The 24,879-nt window shown below is 33.2% G+C and overlaps 3 protein-coding genes across 3 annotated transcripts; 1 reads left to right on the forward strand and 2 right to left on the reverse strand.

The window, feature by feature from the left end:
- Window positions 1–5,724: 5,724 nt before the first annotated feature.
- On the reverse strand, window positions 5,725–9,467 carry LOC104891408 (riboflavin synthase). The gene is made up of 3 exons (XM_010677097.3): window positions 9,335–9,467; window positions 7,815–8,358; window positions 5,725–6,230 (listed from the first exon to the last, which is right to left on the reverse strand). The coding sequence occupies exons 2-3, from the start codon at window positions 8,331–8,333 to the stop codon at window positions 5,907–5,909; spliced, it is 843 nt and encodes a 280-aa protein (XP_010675399.2). The 5' UTR covers window positions 8,334–8,358; window positions 9,335–9,467; the 3' UTR covers window positions 5,725–5,906.
- Window positions 9,468–11,474: 2,007 nt separating this feature from the next.
- On the forward strand, window positions 11,475–12,770 carry LOC104891407 (probable 3-hydroxyisobutyrate dehydrogenase-like 2, mitochondrial). The gene has a single exon (XM_010677096.4). The coding sequence runs from the start codon at window positions 11,606–11,608 to the stop codon at window positions 12,536–12,538; it is 933 nt and encodes a 310-aa protein (XP_010675398.2). The 5' UTR covers window positions 11,475–11,605; the 3' UTR covers window positions 12,539–12,770.
- Window positions 12,771–13,174: 404 nt separating this feature from the next.
- Window positions 13,175–20,911, reverse strand: LOC104891406 (zinc finger CCCH domain-containing protein 40). The gene is made up of 4 exons (XM_010677095.4): window positions 20,681–20,911; window positions 17,656–17,925; window positions 14,325–14,548; window positions 13,175–14,138 (listed from the first exon to the last, which is right to left on the reverse strand). The coding sequence occupies exons 1-4, from the start codon at window positions 20,783–20,785 to the stop codon at window positions 13,310–13,312; spliced, it is 1,428 nt and encodes a 475-aa protein (XP_010675397.2). The 5' UTR covers window positions 20,786–20,911; the 3' UTR covers window positions 13,175–13,309.
- Between the last annotated feature and the right edge of the window lie 3,968 nt (window positions 20,912–24,879).

Genomic DNA, 24,879 nt, shown 5'->3' on the forward strand with positions numbered 1-24,879 from the left:
CTCTACTACATAGTTAGGAGGATTAGTTAGGTTATTTATTTTTGTAAGGTGCGCGACACGCCTACAATTCTTTATTTCAATCTTCTTTCTCCAGTGTATACTTGCATGTAGGGTCGTTCATAAGTATCCGATCCATGATTCGGTCGATCTGATCCGATTTTTCAGTTTTTGGATATTTCGGATCGGAAATGGATCTGCATTTTTCATTTTTGGATATCCGAAACATGGAAAATTTTCGAATATCCGATTTGAAATACCCGTTTTTAAGATCGGATATCCGAAATATCCGATCCGAAAAAACTTGTTTGAAGAACTTTTTCTTTGAAATATCGTTTTTTTAGTTTTCGGATATCCGATGATTTGATCCGAAAATTGCGGATATTCGATCCGAAATTTTCCGAATCGCTTTTTCCCAATCCGAAATTTCGGATCAGATCGAATATCCGAAATGAACACCCCTACTTGTATGTCACATTGTCAAGTGTATTTTTACAAAATCAAAATAGATAACAATTGCGGTTTGCGGTGCAGTTTTGGTTTACAAAAATTAAAACCCAACCCAAATCGCAAATTGCAGTTTGCTTGAAATTATAACACGAACCGCAATTTTTAAACCACAAACCGCGAAAAAATGGTTTGGGTTGCGGTTTGGTGCGGTCCAGACCGCACTCTGAACAGCCCTATCTTTAACCAGCTAACACTAATGGAAAAAAACCTCATATGTCACAATGTAATAGATCTGTTTTTAACAAAATCGAATCTGTAAATCGTTAATTTTTTGGGAAGCAAAACATGGCAAATATACTGATCCGATTATTTAGTGAACTAGATCAATTAACAGAAAACTGATCCGATTTTCTATTAACTGATATGGTTCACTAAACCGGACCAGTTTGAGCTTGATGATATTATAAAAGCGCGACCCATTTGCATACTTGACCCATTTTTGCAATATTTAATGTGATCAAATCTTGTCGTCATGATAACCAATTATTGAATTGGTGAAAAAATAAGGTCATTATAAAAACAACATAGAACTAATAACGTAACAAAACGTGAAACATATTTTTTTTATCTAATTTTGATAATCCATATTTTGGGGCTTACTATTAGAAAGTTTTAATTTTAGTTTTGCATATATTGATATGCATAGACAAAGTGATATAAGTTATTGAATGATAATTTACTACCATTACTTTAAACAATCACCATGTTTTTCATCAATCTAATTAAAGACATCCCAACTATTAAGAATATCAACCATAAAATTGTTAAATCATAAATTATATTTACAGGTAGATTTTTCTCTCTCTTTTGGTGCCTATTAAATTAGTTTGAGTATATATATATATATATATATATATATATATATATATATATATATATATATATATATATATATATATATATATATATATATATATATATATATATATATATATATATATATATATATATATATATACATTATTGTGTGAAATGTGAAGTATATTATCAAGATTTTAAAAAATTATAAAGTCATATACTATAAAGAACATTAGCAATTTAACAGATGAAAATTTCCCCCTTGATTTAGTATGTTTATTATACTCGAACATAAAACATTCCTTCAATCTTGCAAGAATTGTACAATATAAAAAAGAAATATAGAGCAACTTTTATTTATCTATTCGACCTAAGCATAAAACAACGCCTACTCAATTAATTTTCATCCAATTATGCTCACAACTATGCATTATGTTAGTGACAACAAATTACCCAATTTTAAAAACATTAAAATAGTATTTGCTTTTAACTCTCAATCCATTTTCAAGCAGTGAACATGAAGAAATATTATTCATCGAAACCTATTATTATAAGAAACCTTTTGCATAACAAACCAAGAACAATTTATAGTAAGTAAAAAAAAATTGATCTAGACTCATATATGTTTCAATGTATGAAGATTTTAAACTAATAAATTATTGTTTATTGCGAGAAATCGAAGGATATTTTCGTTTATATTTATAGATAGGTTCTGAATATATAGATTTACTATAACATTCCGAATTTTTATACTAAAAGCTAAGACGTATATAAAATATATAAAATCAATGGATAAATGGGTATGAATGGGACATATCACCACCCAGATCTAATCTAATGTGTCACTAGCTCCATCCAATAGACCACCACGCACCGACTTTTCATATATGTACTATGGGCTTTTATCCATTTTAGAAATTTGGGTGAAATAGATAATTGAATATCCATTTAAATTGACCATCCTTATCTACACCATGATTTTTGGAAAAAAAATATCGTAATATAAAAATTTTATCTTATTTTTTTTTATCAACCTTTGATGTAATTATTAACTATAAATATGCACGAATCAATTTGAAAAATAAATATATTGATTAAACAAAAGATTTTCCATGCTATTTGCACGGGTCTAGAAGCTAGGAAACTCTATAGATTTCAATTAGAAGAAACAACAACAACTACTAAGTTAAATAAAGTTAACATATTTCAAAATATATCCTTTTTGAAATTATGCTAGATTAAAGAAGAAAGAAAATAAGCTAACTCTTTAAATATCAATGAATAGATGTTAGGATTATAGAATATTCAAGATCAATTTCATCACTAATGGTAAAAATCATTTCAAAACTAATATGTAACCAAGATAACCAGGTTTATTTCCATTGCACGAAATTTTCAAATCTATAGAAATCAGTTGATTATTTTGTTGAAAAATTTAAGAAATTTTACTAATCATACTATATAAGTTTAAACAATAGCAGAATAAACTTGACGTGCTAACTTTATTCAAATACTATACTTAGACCATGACATTTATAGGGGGTTTAAAAAGTGGCAGCATATACAAAAAAAAATAAAATAAAAACTTAACGTTTTAGAACGTTTATAATCACAAATAGGGTTGTGTTTATTCATTAGATTTTCCTGTGTAACCTTTTTTTTTTACGGAAAGTGACAATGTTAAACATTAACATATAACAATTATATAAAATTATCAAGGTATATGAAATAAGAAATATATTTGATGCTTTCTAATAGATATAAGTAATGATAAATAAAAAATAAGATTTGAAATTATTAATTGAGGAGCAAATGAATACCAAATAAAAAATCACATAATGCAAGATAATCAAAAAAAAAATTAAATCATAAGTTGCTTTAAGTAGAAGGAAATTCCAACCATGGAAGTCCAAATAGTATTATGATCGAGACAAAAGAGAATAAAAAGTATTTGGATTACTCTAGAACAAAGAGAGTATTAAAAATTAATTTACATTAATTTTCAACATAACATACAATGATACAAGACTATAAAACAAGTAAATATAGCGAAAATAATATAATTAGACTTTTGTGACAGGTCATTGAAGATTCTTATTTATGTGCAATTATTCCCTTAATTGTCAAATCTGCTACTCCTTTTTTAAATAGATAACGCCTGTCAAAGTTCCCAGTGCCCCGATGGTCATGTGGGTGGTGACAAGTGGGTTGGCAGGTGTAGTGCAATGGCAGTGTAAGACAACAAGAGATTGGGGTTGAATGATGGAACTGCATAAAGCGGGAGCGAAAGTAGTTGTATAATTGAGTGTAATAGTGGTGCAAATTGTGATTTTATCAGAGCTTCTGAATGAAGCTATAAGCAGAGCGACATTCAATCTGTTTTTATTCTAAAATAATGGTTGGTAATGTGTTCTACCATAATATTAACTACATTAGTCACTAAATAACGCATGAGTCAAAAATCAGTTTTGAACATTTTTTAATACATGATATGACTATAAGAACTTTGAATCTTGAGCTAAAATCACTTTCAAAAGAAATGTCTTAAAATCTTAAAATTATAAAAAAAATCACGTGCATTTTGAACAGGTCCAACAACTTGAAATGACAAAAATATTTCAATCACCATAATCGATGTGATCATGAGTTATGGATTTCAAATTTAAAAATGCAACTCACGGGTTATAAGTCATACAGTAAGTCATTAGTTATAATTGTGCAACTCACTGGTTGTAAGCCATTTTCACCCTAATCAACGTGATCAATACTAATTATTACAAATAAGTCATATGCCACAATTCAACTCACGGGTTGTAAGCCAATTTCAAATTATTATTAACTTACCCTAAGCAAGGTATATGTTTTTATTTCATTAAACTATATACTGAAAATATTTCCCTAAATTATATTACATCTTTAGTAAAATTTTATTAAAATAATATATTATATGATACAGTAAGGATATATCATGGATATATTACATTTGTGAGTACTAAATTCTTTTCTGATATTTTGTTGGTAAATTAAAGAAAATGATAAACAACATTAGCATAAGATATTCTAGATGATTCATATTGTACAATATAATTAATAAGGATATAACATGGGTATCATAAATCATAATGGTGCAACACATGAATTGTAAGTAAGCCAATTTATAATTGTTTTGAATACAATATCATAAAATTTTAAATCAACAGCCAATACTCCCGTTTTACATTTTATATTCTTTCAACTTTATATGCATGTATTCTAATAATTATGCATTTAATAAATTTGGAACAGAAAAAAACTACTTAATAGACTAAAGAATTCTCGTGCTTTATGCACGGGTCCAAAAACTAGTTCATAAAAGAATATAGAATCGACTGGTTGATTATAATTATAATTGAATCATTATCATAGAAACGTATGATTTCACGCACTTGAAGTGTGATTTTAAGAATGTTTTCTTTTATTTCCGATTTTGAAAATTAAAGTGATTTGTATTATTCACGATTTTAAAAATTTAATTGATTTGTAAAATTCTATGTGTCTTTTTCTCTTCAATTCGCATTATGTACATTATTTTTATATTGATAATCATTTTATAACCAAAAGTGAAATTTTTTTATTGTAATTTTGCATTGCCTTTTAAAGACTATTGTGTATTTACAGTTGTGAGTAATACTCATTTTTTTGAATTTTTTTTACTACTTATGTTCATCGTAAAAGTTGTGATATCCTAAGTCTTTTTTTTTCCTTAAGTGTTTGTAGTGGAAAATGATATTTTTTAGATAAAACATTATTGTGATTGTAGACTTGTAGTTATTCAATATGTTACCCCGTATTTTGTATATTGTGTATAATTTAGTACATAGTAACTTTCTATTTTTAATTTTCTTTGCCAAACGTGATGTCCAATATGCATTGATTGTGCTTGAGTCTTAAAATTGTTGATATGCACTAATTGATGAAGTTTTTGAGTTGATTGAGAATACATTTTGAAATATTTTGTATATGATTATTATGCATGGTGTTATTATTCCTTATTATTGAGGATATAGTTGTAATTTCATAAGGGGAAACTATTGCTCCTCCTTTCACTTATATAACAGAATATTCACCCACATTAGGTAAGTATATTCAAATTAATTAGAATCGTTCGAACTATTTTTTTTTGTCCTACCTTTTTTTTTCTAAAGTTGAAAACCCGTTTTTAAAAAAGAATAAGCAACGAAATCGAGAAAAAAAATATAATAAATATTAATTTGGAAATACTGTATATTGCACATAAAAATGTAAAAATTAGTGCTTTATAAAATAACCATGCAAGTTCTTTTTTTTGTAAATAGAAATAAGTACCTATTGAATAACAAATTGAGTAAAAATCAATTACTATTATAATAACTATTAATCCATTTTCCATGAACACGAAATTAGATTTTTATTAAGAATAAAAGGATGGCAAATACAACTAAAACTTGACAACATTGTTATAGGCGTTACACAAATGAACCTAATATTCTTAATAAGTGTTGAATCATACACCATGTCCCTGATACAGGATGCAAATTATATCATGCACCTCTCCTCAAGGCTCAATCCTCATGGGATATATTTTAAGATAGTTTAGTAGAATCTTGAAGCCCACAATTGAGTAGTCTCTCTACATATTTTCCTAATATATCAACTTCTAAATTCACCTTTTGACCAACTTTTTTTAGTGGTATCACCACGTTTTGCTGAGTGTAACAAACTAACATAATATTAAAGCAAACTTCCTCATCAAACACTTCCACTACAGTTAAACTTGTGCCATCAATTGCTATAAACCCTTTTGGTACAATGTACTTTAGTATTTCTGGGCTTGTTTTTATCTTCACCCACAAAGAATCACCTTCTGGAATAAGGGATACAATTTCTCCGATCCCGTCAACGTGTCCCTATATTTGACATAAGTTAGACAATGGCAACATCATTACATCACCATGTTTATATATGATCCAATACATGTTATTACTATTAATCAATATTATTATTAGTCTACTATTTAAGAATATTTTGTGATTATTTAACATAGCTATTTTAGATGAGTATTGATTCAATATTATTAGTCATAATCTTTCAAATAAAATCATCTATTTCAAGAACAATTGTATCTATGAGATTTTCTTAGTAAAGGAGAATATTTATAGTACACCTGGGTGTACCATGCTCATGGTACATCCAAGACTATTTTCTCCAAATGAGTAAAATAAGCGAATGAGCAAATGAGCAAAATGAACAAATGAACAAATGACCAAACATTTCTACTCATTTAAGAAAATGAGCAAACACTTTTATTACAAAATGAGCAAATGAGCAAAATGCCCATATGAGCAAATTTGGTGTCAAATGAGCACCTGAAGTTCTAGTTTATTACAAAAATACCCCTGAGTGTACCATGAGTGAACTCTTAGTAAAGCATGATTGCAACTCCTATTTTTTTTTTTGGGTACCTAGCTAGAGTACTACAAAGGTCGAATGATGTAGTCCTATAGATGAGATTTACACGTCTTGGAAACTGATTAGTAAATACTATCTTTCAAGACAGACACATTTTATGAAAATTTGCTTTTACCACATAATCTCTTATAATATGATGAATAATAATTATAGAAATTATACTATTAGATTTGTCTTGGAAAAAAAAACTATAGTAATTTTTTTTTTTAGTTTTTATCCACATAAATTGCATGTAATCAACGATCAAAGTTCCATCTCAAATATTGAGTGTCTCTTATATTTTGTAATAAATGGTATTAACTAATCTCGCTAGCATCAAATAACTTCAACACGTGAAAAATATACTATTTTAAAAGGATCTTCTTATACACGTTCCCTTAAAATTTCCCGACATCGGCCTAAAATCATTATATAGTATTTACAACTAGGGGTGCAAGTTCGGTGTACGGTTTGGATTAGGGCCTAATTCAATCCGACCTGAACAAAATTTGGATTTCAATTTTCCAATCCAAATCCAAACCAATTAGGGTTTGAATCCGCTCCAATCCAATCCAAATTTTCATACTCTAGATTGGATTCGATCCGAAAATTCGATTTTTCAAAAACTCTAGTTTTTCGATGAAATAAATTTAGGACAACAGCAACCTAGTAGATTTAGGAAATAAGGAATTAAGTGCAATTAGTGCTTTAGGGGAAGGGTTGAAGTGATATTTGTATTGGGCTATGGAGTAGTTTTTTTTAAAAAAAAAATCAGTTAAGCACTTAAGCCCAATCTAGAAACATAATACAAGACATATTACTATTCGGTTATATTGGATTTTTGAATCCAATCACCTTCAATCCAATCCAATCCGAAAATCCAATTTCTTAAAAAATATCGATCCGAATCCAATCCGAATTATTAATTCGAATTGGATTGGATTGGATTAAATTTTGGATTTTATTCGAATAACTTTCACCCCTATTTACAACAATCAAACAAAAGGTTACTTTCAATTTAAATTTAGGTACATAGAAGTTACCTGAACAAAATGACCACCCATCCGTGTAGTAGGCTGAAGGGCTCTTTCCAAATTAACAATTGACCCAGGTTCGAGTTTTAATAATGTGGTTTTCCTAAGTGTCTCAGGCGCTAACCCAAGTGTAAATTCCGACGCTTTAGTATCAAATTCCGTCACAGTTAGACATGTCCCATTAACTGCAATACTATCACCAAGGTTCACATCTTGGAGGACAATTTTACCCTTTACTTTAAGATGAAATCCACCATCTTCACCATAACCCATTTCTTTAACTTGCCCAATTTCCTCAACAATGCCAGTAAACATGGAATTTATTTGATTTTTTATGTATTTATATTTCAGGAGTTGGGGTTTTGGGCTGGTAATAAACTGTTTTGAGACTGAAGTTTTCAGATTTGGGTTGAAGTTGATATGTCCATTATTTGAGGGATGGTGATTGTTGTTGTTGAGGGTGCAAAATGTGAGTTTTTGTTGAGAAAATTTGGGACATAGTATAGACAGAGAAGTTGTGCTTGCCATAATAGTATAGAATATTGTTTAGGAACTGCAGTGTAAACAAAACAAAAAAAAATTAGAATCCATTCAAATCAAATCAAGCTTGATCGCGGCATATATCAATTTTACATCTACAATCAATTGAATCAAATTTAGTTCTTTTTATTGAAGATGTTATTGATAGAGTATAAATCTATTCGACAGAAAAAGATTGCAGTCAGAATGATCGAGTGACATTGCTTCTTCGGCCCGAACTAAGGAATCCCTTAGATATGATGCAAATGGATCTTGTTCTATCCTTGATTATAGATTTCTCTATGAAAAATACGAATCGGAACTGAAAGAAGGGGAAGGAGCCCTCGATGTGCAACAGATAGAGGAAGATTTATTCAATCACATAGTTTGGGCTCCTAGAATATGAAACTCCTGATCGTGGGATTTTCTAGTTGATTATATCGAAAGCCCCAAGCGTTATATTACTCTTTCAATTATAATTAATTTCAAATTAGGTAAAAAAGAAAAAGGAGGATTTGCTACCCTTATCCCACTCCTTATCTCTCCAAACAAACACCCCGTTATGATTTATTGTCGATTGTCATATTTGACAAGAGTTGACTTTTAGAGTAATGAGATATTTCACCCAAAAAAAAAATGAGTAATGAAGTAATGGTATCACATTCAAACTTCATAAACAAAATTCAAACGGTAAACTGTAAGATCAGACTATCAAATAAAATCACATGTCTAAGAACTTCGGATCACATTTCTTCTACATTGTGTATAATTCTTCGTCTCTATAAACCAAACAAAGAAACATTGTCTAGATTAAAGGGAGCTTTATTGCAATGGGAGAAATATTAAAGATTTTCCTTACTATAAGTATAGACCAAAAAAGATGTGCATCAAACTAAGAAGATCAGAAAAACATTTGGTGCCAAAAATGAAAAAGAAAAAAACAACGAGCGAGTGAAAATTTCCCGTTATGATTGAATATAACAGCGGAGTAGAGAGTAGAAAATACGCACCTAGCTCGGACGTAAAAGTGGGATTGCTGCGATTAGTGATCAGTTTAGATTAGATGGGATGAAAATAGGAAGAAAAACTGATTTTTTTTTTGTGAAGGGAGGAAAACATAATTTTAAATTGAAGTTGTTTATGTTCTATGATGTATGTTGCGCGAGTGGCATGATTTATCACGCCCTCGATAAAATATCAATTACATGATTCATGCCACCTTGTATTTTGGTATATCAACATGTTTTTGTCGAATCTTTTAATTTCTAAACTATTTATGGAACAGGGGCTTGTACCCTCTCTTGTTAAATAAACAATAAAAGACTAATTCAGATCCAGGTTCAAACAAGTAACTACTTAAAGAAGTTAGGATTTTGACTTTAGGGTTATTAAATAGGGGTGAAATTTCGGGGTATGGTTCGTATTTAGGCATAATTCAATCGAGAATCTTTATAGTAAACCTGGGTGTACCATGAGCATGATACACCCAATGCTATTTTCGCCAATTGAGCAAAATGGGCAAATGGGCAAATAAACAAATGAGCAAAATGAGCAAATGAGCAAATGAGTAAAATGAGCAGATGAGCAAACATTTCTACTCATTTAAGAAAATGAGCAAACTTGAATGAGCACAAATGCTTATTTAAGAAAATGAGCAAACTTGATTGAGCACAAATTATGTAAATGAGCACTGCTCCACACCACTCACCATGAACAAACTACTTTCTCTCTCCTCAACAACTATCATTATAATAACATGCAAATCAAATTATCAATATAGGACGAAAAGAGAGAAAATTACAATCTTATATTCATCAAATCCTATAACTTGCAACATGTGAAACAATTTCGAATCATTTTGATTTCGAAATTTCAGATCTGGAAGTTTTAATTTCATGATTCTGGCGAGAAAGAAGAGCGAGAAATAAACGCCATCGTTTTCGCTGGAAGAAGACGACGCCTTATCGACGGAAACGAGCAGCAACAAAAGTAGCGGCAGCATCGCCGGAAAAAATGGCAGCGAAGCACACAGAAGAAGAGAATACGCATAAGAGGAAGAGGAAGAGGAAGAGGAAGAGGAAGAGGAAGAGGAAGAGGAAGAGGAGAGAGAGTACTCAGAAAATTACGAACGTGCCCCTGAAGTCCCAATTAATCACGAAAATGCCCCTGGGTGTACCATGAGTGGACTCAATTCAATCTGATTCAAATAATATCTCGAGTTTAATTTTTCAATTTAAATCCAACAAATTAAAAGTTGTAGTCCAGATCAACCCAATCTGAATATTCACACATTAGATTGGATTCGATGTGAATTATCCAAATCTTTTAAACTTTGTTTTTTCAATGAAATAAATTTGGCGCGAGCATCAAAATACAGTGTTCGATAATATCTGTATTATTCATACAATCTTATAAAATTCATTACAATAAAAGATCCAACAACAACATAACAATATGTTCAACTATACAACAAGTTAACTTTACAACAGTAAGTTAGACTTATAATTTCGGAGAAGCGAAGGGCCGCATACCATTTGGGCTTTTAAAAAAATTAGTTAAGCCCAATCATAAATAATATAGGCCCGATTTACTATTTAGTTATTTTGGATTTTTGGATCCAATAATCTTCAATATAAATTCCAATAATCCAATCTAATTCGAAAATCCGATTTTTCATAAAAACTCAATCTGAATCCAATCCGAATTGCTAATTTAGTTTTAATTGGATTTCAGTTTTTATCCTAATAACTTTCATCCCAATTACTAGATAATTAAAACTTGTGCACAAAAAAGTTTCACTTAATACTTCATCTACTTAATACTTAATCTATTTGCTATCAATTGTTTCATTTTGACGTTTAATTACATATTCTATTTGTTAATACTACATATATATAACCAGATTCAGATTATTTTTTTGTCGGAGTCAGCTCAGATTTTTTCCTTCCGATCACGGAATAGGGTCAAATCTGGACTGGATTGCCAGTCCTAGGTAGATTGAGTTGTAAGATTTTCCATTAGTTGCATTTTAATTACAAAAACGCAACTTGATTTACTAAATTTGTTCATCTCATAGATCAACCTACAATTTCTCCTTTCCTTCCATCCTCATCATACAAATAAGTCCTCTGCTCAATACTTGAGGAATAAGACATAAATGAGCACTCCCAATCCATATCAAACTTCTTGAGCACATTCAGCCACCAACACTATATCTCTGATTCTCAACCAATTCTCAATCTCTTTGTCAGATCTTCTCCCTTAACAAACTCCAAACAAAAATGAGCACTCCCAATCCATATCCTGCTCCAATAACACCATCCAACATAAGAATTGGTTGGATAGGCATAGGTGTGATGGGGTCTGCAATGGCTTCACGCCTCCTCTCAGCTGGCTACACTCTTACCATCTACGCTCGCACCCCTTCAAAAGCAGCCCCACTCATTTCTCTTGGTGCTCAGCTTGCTGCCACTCCTGCTGATGTAGCCAAGTCTTCTGACATAGTCTTCACCATGTTGGGACACCCACATGATGTGCAACAAATTATCTTAGCCAAAGACACAGGAGTTTTATCTGGACTAAGCGCCAACGGTGTGATAGTAGATCATACCAGTAGTCATCCGGATTTAGCTGCAGAGATTTTTGTGGCTGCTCGCGAAAAGAACTGCTGGACAGTTGATGCTCCTGTTTCTGGGGGTGATATAGGTGCTAAGAATGGTAGTTTGACTATTTTTGCTGGTGGAGATAGGGAAATTGTGGACTGGTTGTCACCATTGTTGCGACTCATGGGTAGTAAAGTGACTTATATGGGGGGTCCTGGTAGAGGGCAGAGCTGTAAGATAGCTAATCAGATTGTGGTGGGTGCAAATTTGCTTGGTTTGAGTGAAGGGTTGGTGTTTGCTAGGAAAGCAGGGTTGGAACGGAGTCATTGGATGGAAGCGGTGCGAGGAGGGGCAGCTGGTTCTAAGGTCATGGAGCTTTTTGGACGAAGGATGATGGATGGGGATTTCAAGCCAGGTGGGTTTGCTGAGTACATGGTCAAGGACATGGGTATGGGAGTAAATTTCGTCGAGGAGGTGAAGGAAGATAAGGTGGTGGTTATGCCCGGTGCATCATTGACTAAGCAGCTGTTTTCGGGAATGGTTGCTAATGGTGACGGAAAGCTTGGTACTCAAGGTCTTATCAGTGTGATAGAGAGGATAAATGGGAACTGAGTCTTCAAGTGCCCACACCAAGTCTAATATGTAGCTGAGTGGAGAAGAAATCACTAGCCAGGATGTAATGTATAGAGGCTGTTGGAATGGAAAATGTATTGAGAAATTGTAAGTGATAGCTTTACCTTAGGAAAGCTCCCACCTCTTGAAAGAGGGGAAGATAGTAACTGATTGTTCACCTTGTGTCCTTGTTCTATCAATACAATCATATCTTACTCTTTGCTCTTTTAAAGTTGAACAAAAAGGGGTAACTTTAACTCTTTGAGTCCCAGCAGTAGTTTCTAGTCAGTTGAAGAGTTCAAGACACATCAAACTTGTGTCATGTGTCAATACATGTCGACACAGGACAGTACACTACACCTAAATGCAACGGAATGTTTGTGCAACATAGTCGAACATTACTTCTATTTCTCGAAAGGTTTGATTTAAACCAACCCGTATTATTAAAAAGACCATTAAATTGCAATATAGCTAATATACAAAGAAGAACCATAAGTGCAGGTTTGATTTTAATTTGATTTCTCTGGACCTGGCTGCGCTGCTAACCAGGATGAAACCAGATTAAGCACATGCTTTCTAAATAACTGGATTTGCTGTCGCAGAAGATTGATTCCGTTTTCATGACAAGATTGGAAATGCGTAAAAAGAGATCCTATATTTGAAATGCATTGCCATATATGAGAAAATTTTCAGAAGGGAATACAAAATCCCAAGCATACATTAAAGTACATAGTAATTTTGAGAAACCCCTGATAATACAGGATGCGAATACTACTGATGCTGCTGTTGCTGTTGCTGCTGCTGCTGTTGTTGGGATGCTTGTGGAGGTTGGTGACTGGCTGCAGGTTGGTGGTGGGGGTATTGAGCAGGAGGGTAGTGCTGGTACTGAGGCAGTGGCGGCATATAACCATAAGGTGGATATAATGGTTGTTGATAGTGACCTGGGGGAGGTGGCATACCCTGGTAGCCATATGATTGGTGGCCTTGCGGCTGCTTTGCAGACCCGGTTTTGTTCTCCCCGGAACCCGATGGACCATTCGAGGATTCATCTTGTGATGAGACGAGAGCACCCATCCGTTGGGGATCCATTGATGGGTAGAAGGTCCTCTCCTGCTGAGGTGGGGGTGGAATATTAAAATACGGCATTGGTGGAGGGATCTGATCCTGACTTGTGCCAGGTGGATGAAGTTGACTCTGTTGCTGAGATATAAGTGCTCTAGGAAGCATCCCACTGTGTGCTACTGCAGCCTGTTGTTTTGCTTGTTCAGCACCATCTGTCTCAGGCTTGGGTTGTTGAGGTCTACCCCACATTAGTTTCAGCCTCAGACCCTTTATGACAAGCTTGTTTGAGAGCTCTTCTGCAGACTTCTCTGCAGCTTCTCGAGTGGTGTAGGTTACAAAAGCGCAAGCTCGCTGGAGAACCATCCGTATGGATTCAATTTCACCATGAGCATAGAAATTATCCCTCAGGTCTTGCTCAGTAATTCTGGCATCAAGCCCACCAACATACAGTGTCTTGATGCTCTCATCCTCTGGAGGCTCAAGTGTCTGCATTTCACCAGCCTTGTTAAGGAGCTTCATTGCAACTGGATCATTCACTCTGTTGACAAGTATAGGAAGATCAGGGTAATATTATTTATAAAAAAAGGTGACGAGCATCAGCAACATCAAAGAACGTAACTAACAGTATCAAATTATAACAAAAGTGACGAAAAAAAGCACCATCAAAGAATGTACATAACAGTAAAAAAAAGTACAGAGGAATAGAAGAGAGACTTTTACTAACCCATAGTAACGATCTTTGATATTTTGTTGGGATAGCTCCCCAGTGACGGGCATCTCATGCCTGTAAGGACACTCAGCACCTCTTGTACATTCACCTCTTATATAGAAACTGCAAACATGAGCTCTGTTTCTTTTATAATATGGTGTTGTTCTCTGAAGCTTCAAAATTGTGTCATTAGCCCGCACCTTTCCATAAGAGGAATCATAATCCAAACCAGCTCTAGCCTAAATAAGAACATAAAGATTTTACTTTTCAGAACAAGAGCAACAATTTCAATAACATTTTGATCATTACACAAAAATGAGATATAAATCTCATTGAATAATAAAATGGGAGAAGTTGTAACTAGTTGGTGTAAAAATTCAATAACTCAAGTAACCTATTTATTCCAAAGGGAAAAATGAGATTTTTCAATCAAAGATAGTTAATCCTTTAGCTTGATGTTAGCTGCTAGCAATGAAGTCATCAACAATGAGAGCATTAGACTACATTAGAGAACTAAGTTTCAACAAATCAAAAATTCGGCCATCTGGTACTCTATACTTCCCTCTGCAGAAGTTCAAATAATTCTATAGAGTTATAAGAATTAGAAGATGACATTTTAGGGTTCTGCATTTGTGAAACTGCAACATAGGAAAACCAACTACAAGAAAGAGAAATGCATGACAATGCGCTCAAAATCAAGTGATTCCTGAATAGCACGAGGGGAGAAATGTCCACTACCTAGTACCATATATAGTATATTCCATAAACAACTAGAAAAATCCACTTCTCTGTTCACCTAAAAGGATCCAGTTTATGATGGCAGACAGCCCATCTTAAAATGCAACCATAAATTTACAGGGATTATCGTTCATCTTACAATTCAAAAGCACCAGGCGTGCCTAGGCAAAGAGGGTTCCGATGGCTGAGGGATGAGGGCTGAGGCACATGCATCAAATAAACCAGCACTTTTATCCATAAATGCAATTTTTTTATAATTTTACAGATCAACTATAAATAATCTCCAACAAAAACACATCGCTGACCAATGAACTTGATATTCAAAAAGGAAAGAGCAAAGGAACAACATCTATTGCTGTGCCATTGCTGATCATTAAAATTCAAAAAGGAAAAAAGAAAAAAAGGGAGAGAGAGAGCCTTCCATACAGGAATTGGCATGCTAATAAAAGTGGAATGGGTAATGTTTCCCGTCCTTTTGCAAAAAAAAGTAAACAAACTATACCTTCCCTACAGCACTGCCTCCTGCTCTTACTTCAAAGACAAGAAAGGGAAAGAGAGGGGAATGTCTTTCATTTTATAATTGCTAAGCTATCAGAATGACATGTGATAACTGAACGAAAAGGAAGAGAAGACCGGAGGCAGTAATGGATCTAGAACCAGAAAAAGATGAGAAAAGAGGATTGTGAATGAAGAGGGGAAAGAAAAAGCAGAAGAAGGAAGTAGAGATGTACCTAGCAAGTCCATACATTTGAATTAGTTCTCGGTTTCTATTTCCAGCAAGAAGCTTCTAGTTGCGCACCAACTAGGTAGAAGGTGTGGTGGTGACTACCCCTTCTCGAAGTATTTACTTCATTCCTTTCTTTTCTTTCTTTGATATCACAATTTAAAAAAACTATATGTTCATGAGGTGAGAAAAGCATAGCACTCAGAAACTTGTCAAGGGGGGCTGAGGCATAAGAAGCACCTTCGTACCTAGTGCTCTAGATGCTGAGGAGGGTTTGTTCAAACTTAAACCACTCATCAACCGGATGTTCCTTTTTTCAATAGAAAATCACAAAATACTTCCCAGTGAGTAGCATGTGTAAAGAATATAAGAAAGTATCTAATAAATGTAGGCTAGTTCAAAGCTCTTTCCCCTAGTAGCCATATGTACCCTCCCCCAAAACCAAAAGGAGAAAACACAAACCCCTCTACCGGCAGTTCCACTCCAATGTTTGTCCCTCGATACAAGGAGAATGGCTTCTTTACATCACACCTCTCTTGGTGTAGCAAGGTGAAACAGGCGCTTATGGTTGCACCTAACCTCTACAAAATATGGTTTCTTTAGTTATAATGTTAGCAGAGTTACTGACCAAATTTTTTCTGCAAGTGAATTATAGATTAAGCATCATGGATTTTATATCTTCTTAGTGTGCTTTCCTTTATTTACCAAGACATATATATCTAATTACAACCTTTGTGTTTGATCGCCCTCATCAATATATACGTCTTCAAGCAACCTCAAGATAAGGCTTTTACTTCTTTTGCTGCCTCATGCAATAGGGCTGTGGTTATGAAACTAAAAGAAGGGTCAAAAAGAAGGGGGGAAAAAAGAGCATATAACAACCATCATCTCCACTTCTTGCTATGTTAATTAATCTCACATTGAAGAGACAGTTGCAACAATGACACCCAAACTGAAGCAGATTTCACAAGCAATGAAGGTTTTACACTTATAATACCCAAATTGAAAGAATTGACTCTCCAGGCGAGTTATGTACTTACGATTTTCCTCCCTCCCTCTCTGTCTCTCTCTCTCAGCCCATCTTCTACATTTTGATTTTGCCTCTCCAGATTGCACTTCTTCTTTTTTTCTTTTTATTCTTTTAATCTTGTCCATCATGTTTTCGTCTGATATAATCTCTCATCAATGTCTCCATTAATTCCACTCCCTTTCTCTTCTATTCTTTTAGAAGCGTGAGAAAGATTGTTGGAGCACGACAAGAATGAGGAAGAGATGGGTTATAAGTTGGTTTGGAAATGGACATGTCACGAGATCTACAACCTACTAAAACCCCAATTTTTCATACAAGCCAATCATAATGCTTTTCTGACCAGAAGTGAGGCAAGACAATGAACAGTCTGAATTTCTTTCTAATAAATTTAAACGTAAAAAGAAAAGGGATATTTTTCCGTTTGTTGATTGAAATTTTTTGAGCAATTACAAACATACAAGCATGAAGCATGCACCTTCACTTCTTTCCTTGTTCCTTGGCACTAGGACCAGTCATGCCACAAAGGGCCTTGCGTTATTTTACCAATGCGCATAACAAGGTCATGACAGAAAAAAAATAAAGGAGTATAGCACCAAGCCACATGTGACCGCAATTTCGACAATTGCCCTAAGCCACCATTCTCCCTCTCTGTATAACCATTTAGTTTCCACATACAGCTATGACCAGGTTCCATGGTTAAATTTCTCGGAAAACTATGATCAAGTGGTGAAAGAGTACGATTGTCGTATATAACAGTCTCTGACCCATGCATTTTATGAACCTAGTGACCATCTATGCGTCATACAAACTATTTTTCAAGATTGAAACACACAAGCAACGGAAAAAACACATACCTTACGGTCATGTTCCTCTGCAAAATATTCCTTATTTACATCACTCTTGGGAATAGAATCATGGGTATTGATGCTAAGAGCAGTGTCTCGGACCTGGACTGGCAAACCATACTCAAGATCCAATAGACACACTTGACACACATTTTTCAATTTACTGCATGTCTGGCAAATCTCTGATTTCTTATATCTTGCATCTCGACCTGGTCTCCAACGGAAAACAGTGAAAGGCCTTGTGCAGATCTTACATTCCTTATCATATTCTGCTTTAGTCTGCACAATGTAGACAATCAAATTTGGATATTCCCATCATAAATTGAGCAGTACAATAAAATAATTCATATCCATTGCATTAGTGTCCTAGTTTAGATTAAAAAAGACTTCGAGATGATAGGCACTCAGAGAGAATAAGTGGTTTCACTACCATAATAGTCGGCGAGTTCACAGATATACCTTCACATTGTTAATAATATGATTATCAGGAAGCTCAACAAGAAAATAGAATAAAAAACGCTATCCCATTCCCAAAAAGTTACTTTAAAAAAAAACACCCCGACTTAGCGTTACTCAAGATACAGTAAAACAATCAGAGAAAACCTCCTCAACTTATAAATCCAGTATGCTGTATAGGTGGATCTATGAAGCTCCAAAAGGTGTAGACATCAGCTGCTCGTTCTTGTGTTACAAAGCATAAGAAAAAAAAAAACATTTATAATTCTCCATACTGTCTAGGATTCACGTTCTCAAGTACCTATTTTCTGCTGAAAACCGTCTCTCCAATCACCTAGATGAACAGAAAATACTGTCTTATATTTTATTCAAGAACAAGTTTTGATTGATCTCTCCAGCCAAACCAGGGTTACCTAATTCGCGGATCGTCTTGGATCGCGGAACGGGAACGGGAACGCGATTCGCTAGTCGAAAGAATTTGGATCGTGATGGGATTTTTTTTCGGAACGGATTTTAGGAACATAATTCGATGGAACATAATACGCACTAATAATTATAAAAAAATAAAATCAATAATAAAAAATACGTAATAAAATCAATAATAAAAAGAAGTTTGAGAATCAATTACAATGCCACAAAAACAAATGATAATTAACCCAAAACGTGGCTCTTTAATTATGGGGAAAGGAAGAAAGGTTGAAACTTGAAATAGTAAGTTATTGTTCTTATTTTTCCCATGTACCCCAATTCCCTAAAAAAAATCTTAATACAGTGAATGGTGAGGAAAATGAATGGTGAGTATATAGTAACATTCTCTAGACTAATCCTCACCCTTCATTTTCCTCACTCATTCATTTCCACTTTCTCTAATATCAACGAGCCAGTGAACCACCAAGTCTCTATCAACCAAAACACTCATTGCATTGCCTAATAAAAGTTGATGAAGATGAACATTCATCTTCAACCTCTTGCCTACCCATAAAAAAAAAAAACAAAAACACCTCAAGGCGCCCACAACCACCGCAGCCACCAGATGAGGAGAAGACAACCGGAGAAGACAACCGGAGAAGACAACCGAAGGAGAATAGGTAACCCTAAACACTTCAATCAACTCGATTTTAAATTCCTATCAAAAGCCCCATAATTAAAGCACAAATTTTGTTATGTTTCTCCTTCAATTAACAAAATTAGGGTTTATTCAAACCCTAAATCTCGAAATCTTTACCCACCGTTTGGAACGCCAATTTTAACGATCTAACTCGCGTTCCCTACCGATTTGGTGCGCGAACGAATTGCGTTTCGGAACGGACGAATCGAAACATGATTCGTGGGGGGTAGGGGCGAATTAGGTAACCCTGAGCCAAACCCACACCTCCATAAACATTAAAACATTTAGGAGCAACTACACGAAAATTCTTTTTAATCTCAGTGCTTATTTTGGCTGAATAGTATTTTTCCCATGTATTTCCATTTCCAAGGAAGTACAATATAAGTTGTTTGGTAATATTTGCTAGAAAAACTGACATATTTTTTTCCAACCAATAAACTTCAAATACTTCTACTTCCATGTTTTCATATGTCAACCAAACAAAGTAATTGAAATTGAGGAGCATTGACCAATTCAAAACTGTTGTATACAATTTTGTTTAGATCATAAAAAAAAGTATATCTAATAAAAAAAAAGTGTTATATATTTAACCAATAAACAAAAAATATCACCCTCATAGTATTAGTATACCTGTACAGGTCCTATAACATGTCGGGTTTTCATATACTACCTTTTTTTTATATACTTCCTCCATAACAAAATAGATGTTACACTTTCAAAATTGCACTATTCACCTACTACATTTGACCATGCATTTTTTACTTTTAAAAAAAAATCAACCGTTATTATATGATATGTTGTTGGATTTGTCTTAATGGATACTTTCATAATATTAACTTCTTATAATTTTTACTAATACACAAATTAAATTATTAATGTTCAAAGTATTGTATCGACAAATGTGAAAGTCAAAGTGTAACATATTTTTGATACGGAGGAAGTATAATACTGTTTGTAGTAAATATACTATTGTTGTTGCTGAATAATACCATCAAAAATTGTTTTGAACATTTGTTCAGAAACGGTTCTGATTTAGGCATTTGTCCTGATTTGAGCTTAATATACAAAGCTCATAAACAAAGATTCTAGGATTCACAATGAAATTGACCATTCAATAGAAGAACTTCCTGAACAGAAAATTGCAATGAATGAATGAAGATACACTTAACTACAAACTTATCATCTTAATGCAGCTCGTATTCTCTCTAACAACATTTACCATCTCAGAACACAGTGCTTTCGTTGTAAATGAAAACCACACAAATTCAAGGATCTTACGCTACAACCAATTAATTAACTTGTAGATTCTTACAAAAAAACACATTGATTATTGATTTGTTTCCTTATGCAACCAACAATTTGTATCAACATGGGAAAAAAAACCCAATCATAGCAGAAGGAAAATAGGGTTTTAAAGAGCAAAAATAAACGAGTAACTGAAAAGATTTAAAGCGCAGATGGAAAACTTACCATGCGAACGTAGGGGTTGTCACCGAGGCAAGATTCGCAGATGATGGGGAAGTCGGAACGCTCCCACCCGTCCGCTTCCAGATCTCGGAGTAGCCGATGCGCCATGGCTGTCGACTGTCGTTCTTCACCGCCGTTTAATTTACGAGAAACTTGTTGCAGAAACCAAGCAAGCCGAGTAAACCGAGAAATCTCAGTTCATACTTCCTCCTTTTTTTTTTTTTTTAAGTGGTTGTTGGACCGTGCGCGATAAAAGCAAAAACTACTGTGAATGACTAATGCAAATATTGGTGAAACTTTCTTTCAAAAAAAAAAAATATTGGTGAAACTAGTTGGTGCACCGCGTCTTATGTACGATATCCTAAAATATCGTAATGATATGAAGTTTATGTATTTAGTAGAGGTAATTCCATATTTTAATACTAAAACTAGTTATTAGGCCCGGGCTATGCCCCGGGTAAGGAAAATTTTCATTTATTAATAGTATACTTTAGAGTAGTAACACTAAATATCACTTGGTCTAGTGGTTAAGACTTTAATATATAACCTTGAGGTCATGTGATCAAACCTTGTGCCATGCAATTTCTAAAATACATGCTTTAGGGAGAGCGCCACATGGCACCGTTCCACGTTTAGAAACGCCTTTTAATATATTAGTATAGATATAATCTCTATTATATAAGCCAAAGGAAGAGGTGTTGTGTCCACATGTCTTTCTTCTTATAAAAAATTGAAAAAAATGAGAAATCAATGAAACTTGCCATATGAGTAGGTCAAAAATAGAATATGCAATGCCATTAATAGCTTGACAAACTAGATTGACACAATCAATTCACGAAATCATTAGAATCTTCAACCAAACAAGTTAGGGTGCGTTCTATTCAACTTATTGGCCCTGAACTTATTGGACCTTATCTGAACTGAACTTATTGAACCTGAACTGAACTTATTGGAACTTATTAAACCTGATTGGTCCTGATTCAACTTATTGGAACTTATTGGACCTTATTGGTACTTATTGACCTTATTGAAACTTATTAGACCTTATTGGCCCTGATTGAAACTTATTAGACCTTATTGAACCTGATTGAAACTTATTAGACCTTATTGGACCTGATTGAAACTTATTTGACCTTATTAGACAAAAACATTGACCATGAATAACATAAATATTACCACTAACGTAAATACTATCCCTCAAATTTTTTATGGAGTAATATTTATTATAATTCGTCCTTTGAAAAATAATGATTATTAATTATCTCTTATGATAATTAATTTAACAAAAAAAATTACTATTTATATATTTGCTTATGCATAACTTTCACCACTAATATATCTAATAGTCTTGTTTTGCTTTTATAAAACACTAGTAGAAAATCAAAAGTTAATTAACATTTATTGCTAACAAGTTAAAATTGGCACATATAAAAAATTCCCACTTCACTTTCATTAATGTGAAGGTAAGTAGATAGCATTAACTCCTCCCTTTAATTAAAATTCTAATAATAACATAATTAGCTAATAGTGATATGAAATTATGAATAACAAAATAATGGACAATAATACAAATGTTTATTAAACATTGACTATATGGACCTTATTGGACCTTATTAGGCCTGATTGGAACTTATTGGACCTTATTAGACCTGATTGGAACTTATTGCACCTGATTGGAACTTATTGAACCTTATTAGACCTTGTTGGAACTTATTGCCCTTATTAGACCTTATTGCAACTTATCTGAACATATCTGAACTTATCTGAACTTATCTGAACTTATTGGACCTGAAACTTAATTTTTTAAGTTGAACAGAACGCACCCTTAGTATTATATCGTGATAACATAATATTTCATATTTACAAAGTTCAAACAATATGGTTTACTAACATTTATAATTGTTAAAGAACTATACTAAAGTCGCTGAAAAGAAATTATTAAATCATCGATCAAATTTTTGGATGACAGTTGTGAACAGTTAAAAATCATTCACCTTTAATTTACAAAGAAATAGCATTTACAAAGAAACCTCAATAATATAACACCCCGATAATTCTCTTTTCTTGGAAAATACTTTTATAATAAACCTTAGAGAATTACCCAGGCATTATCGCCCGTGTGATAACGTTTCGGCTTACTCAGAATTTTGCAGCGGAAAACAACTTTCTAAAACAACTTTATTAAAACTTAGGAAACCAAAAACAATGTCAGAAACTAAAACACACCAACTTAAAACTATTGTCTAAAAACATAAGTTCCTATGAAAACAACTTAAATGAAACTAATAATACAAGAGTCTCTCCATTCCAGATTCCCAATGAGATGCATCTGCGAACCTGTAATGTCAACGCTGTCTTGACTCTGCTCCCCCAAGGATCACCACAGGATCAATAGGCAAAGCCATGATCACAAACACAACAAGCACGTAATCAGCAAAGCTGAGTACTACATATCAGCATAAATAATCCTAAACATGATACTACAAAAATAAACTTGCAGGATAAATAATAATATAACATATAATAATCTGCAGAAACTTTTACTGAACTAGACTCTAAACTTTATTTCTTCTTTAAATGGAATAGTTATTGGACGAGTTGACTTATCTAAAATAGGAGATATGGGAGCTACCACATATTCCAAAATGACCTGCGATATCGAGGAACCTTTGAACTGAAAGAGGGATGGTGATCAATCCATTCCTAGAAAAGCCATGGGCTACCACCATGTACTCCAACCCTTAGTGTCCAACTCTAGACGTGCACCAGTCTAAAGTCTATAACCTATTCTCGTTTCACTTTACGTTGAATATATTTTATTACTTGTGTTGAACAACAAACAAGCAACACATAACTAATACTCAAACAGTCATAACAGAAACTCTTTTTATCTTTGGATTAACAAGTGATCACAACTCATCAATCAAGACTCCTTTAACTTCTTTTTATACTTTACTAACTTGCTTGTTGAACCTAGCCAACAATAAACTTTACCTTTATATAGGTATAATTGTGACTTACCAAATAAGATCCACGGTTCTTATAAGATAATAATAATACTCAAGAATCCATGTAAAACATGATTCAATCTAACTTACATTAATTCACTCACGAATTAATAAATAAACTTGACTTATCCTGCTTGCATCAAATTAAACTTCCATACAAACATTTATAATCATAAATACTTCTAGTTTACATGTAGCACACAGCAAATAACATGTAAAACAATTCCAGTAATCATATATATGAACAAATAGAGTCCTATACATGATACTAATAAATAAAACATTCTTAGAGCATGCTTCTAAATCATATAGCACGTAGATGATGTACGTACCTTGTATAAACAAATTGGTAGGCCACTTTTACTCGCTAAAAGTCTCCTACTACGAAATCTCCGCCTAGAAAATAAAATAATGAAATAAATATCTCGAACTAAAAATTTACAGCAACTTTAAAACGACAAAACCCCTTAAACGTGTTTTAAAATCTTTTTATACCAAACTTTCGTTATTTTTAATCCCTAGTATAGTACAACTATTCTAGTGATTAAAAATCATTTAAAACCCTTAAAATACTTATTTTCTGAATTACAGCATTATAAAATTTAATAAATCTTCTGAAAATATATTTAATACATATAAAATTATATACTAACCAAATCTCATGATTTATACTTTATAAATATAGTTTCTAGTGATTAAAACCCTAAAAACTATAAATTTCATGATAAAAACTGAAATAAACTTAATATAATAAATCTGAAATTTATTATAATCATATATATGATAGCCGAAATTCATATTGCATATAAAACAATAATTTAAATCGTAAACAAGCTAATAATTAATAAAATTATATATAAACTATTACTTCAATGGAATCTTAGAGAGCAAGAAACACTACTAGAAAATAGCCTTTAGGAGTGCTTAAATAGCAACACTTGTTAAAAAAAAGTGTTGACTCCAAGAATTGATGGAATAAATTGGAGCACTTTTAACAAAGCGTTGCTAGTTTCCAATATTTTGTGAACAAAAAAGCCGCGCCTAAAATAAAAAAATTTCACAACTCCCACCACTAAAGGAGGTAACGCTAAACTAGGAAGAAAAAACAAAACCCTAATTCACTCCAACTCCTTCCCACGTTTAGAACTCCACATTCTCTGAAAATTCAGGCGAACAAGATCGAGTTTCACGTTC

The sequence above is a fragment of the Beta vulgaris genome, chromosome 4, assembly GCF_026745355.1.
Source record: "Beta vulgaris subsp. vulgaris cultivar EL10 chromosome 4, EL10.2, whole genome shotgun sequence".
In the NCBI taxonomy this organism is placed as follows: domain Eukaryota; kingdom Viridiplantae; phylum Streptophyta; class Magnoliopsida; order Caryophyllales; family Amaranthaceae; genus Beta; species Beta vulgaris.

Excerpts from the sequence above, each read along its gene's own strand:
- LOC104891408 (XM_010677097.3), bottom strand. The coding sequence starts at position 8,333 with ATGGCAAGCACAACTTCTCTGTCTATACTATGTCCCAAATTTTCTCAA. Across the intron at positions 6,231-7,814 it reads TGGGTGGTCATTTTGTTCAG|GGACACGTTGACGGGATCGG; the intron begins GTAACTTCTATG and ends TGTCAAATATAG.
- LOC104891407 (XM_010677096.4), top strand. The coding sequence starts at position 11,606 with ATGAGCACTCCCAATCCATATCCTGCTCCAATAACACCATCCAACATA.
- LOC104891406 (XM_010677095.4), bottom strand. The coding sequence starts at position 20,785 with ATGGCGCATCGGCTACTCCGAGATCTGGAAGCGGACGGGTGGGAGCGT. Across the intron at positions 14,549-17,655 it reads CAGAGGAACATGACCGTAAG|GCTAGAGCTGGTTTGGATTA; the intron begins GTATGTGTTTTT and ends GTTCTTATTTAG. Across the intron at positions 14,139-14,324 it reads ATCAAAGATCGTTACTATGG|AGTGAATGATCCAGTTGCAA; the intron begins GTTAGTAAAAGT and ends ACTTGTCAACAG.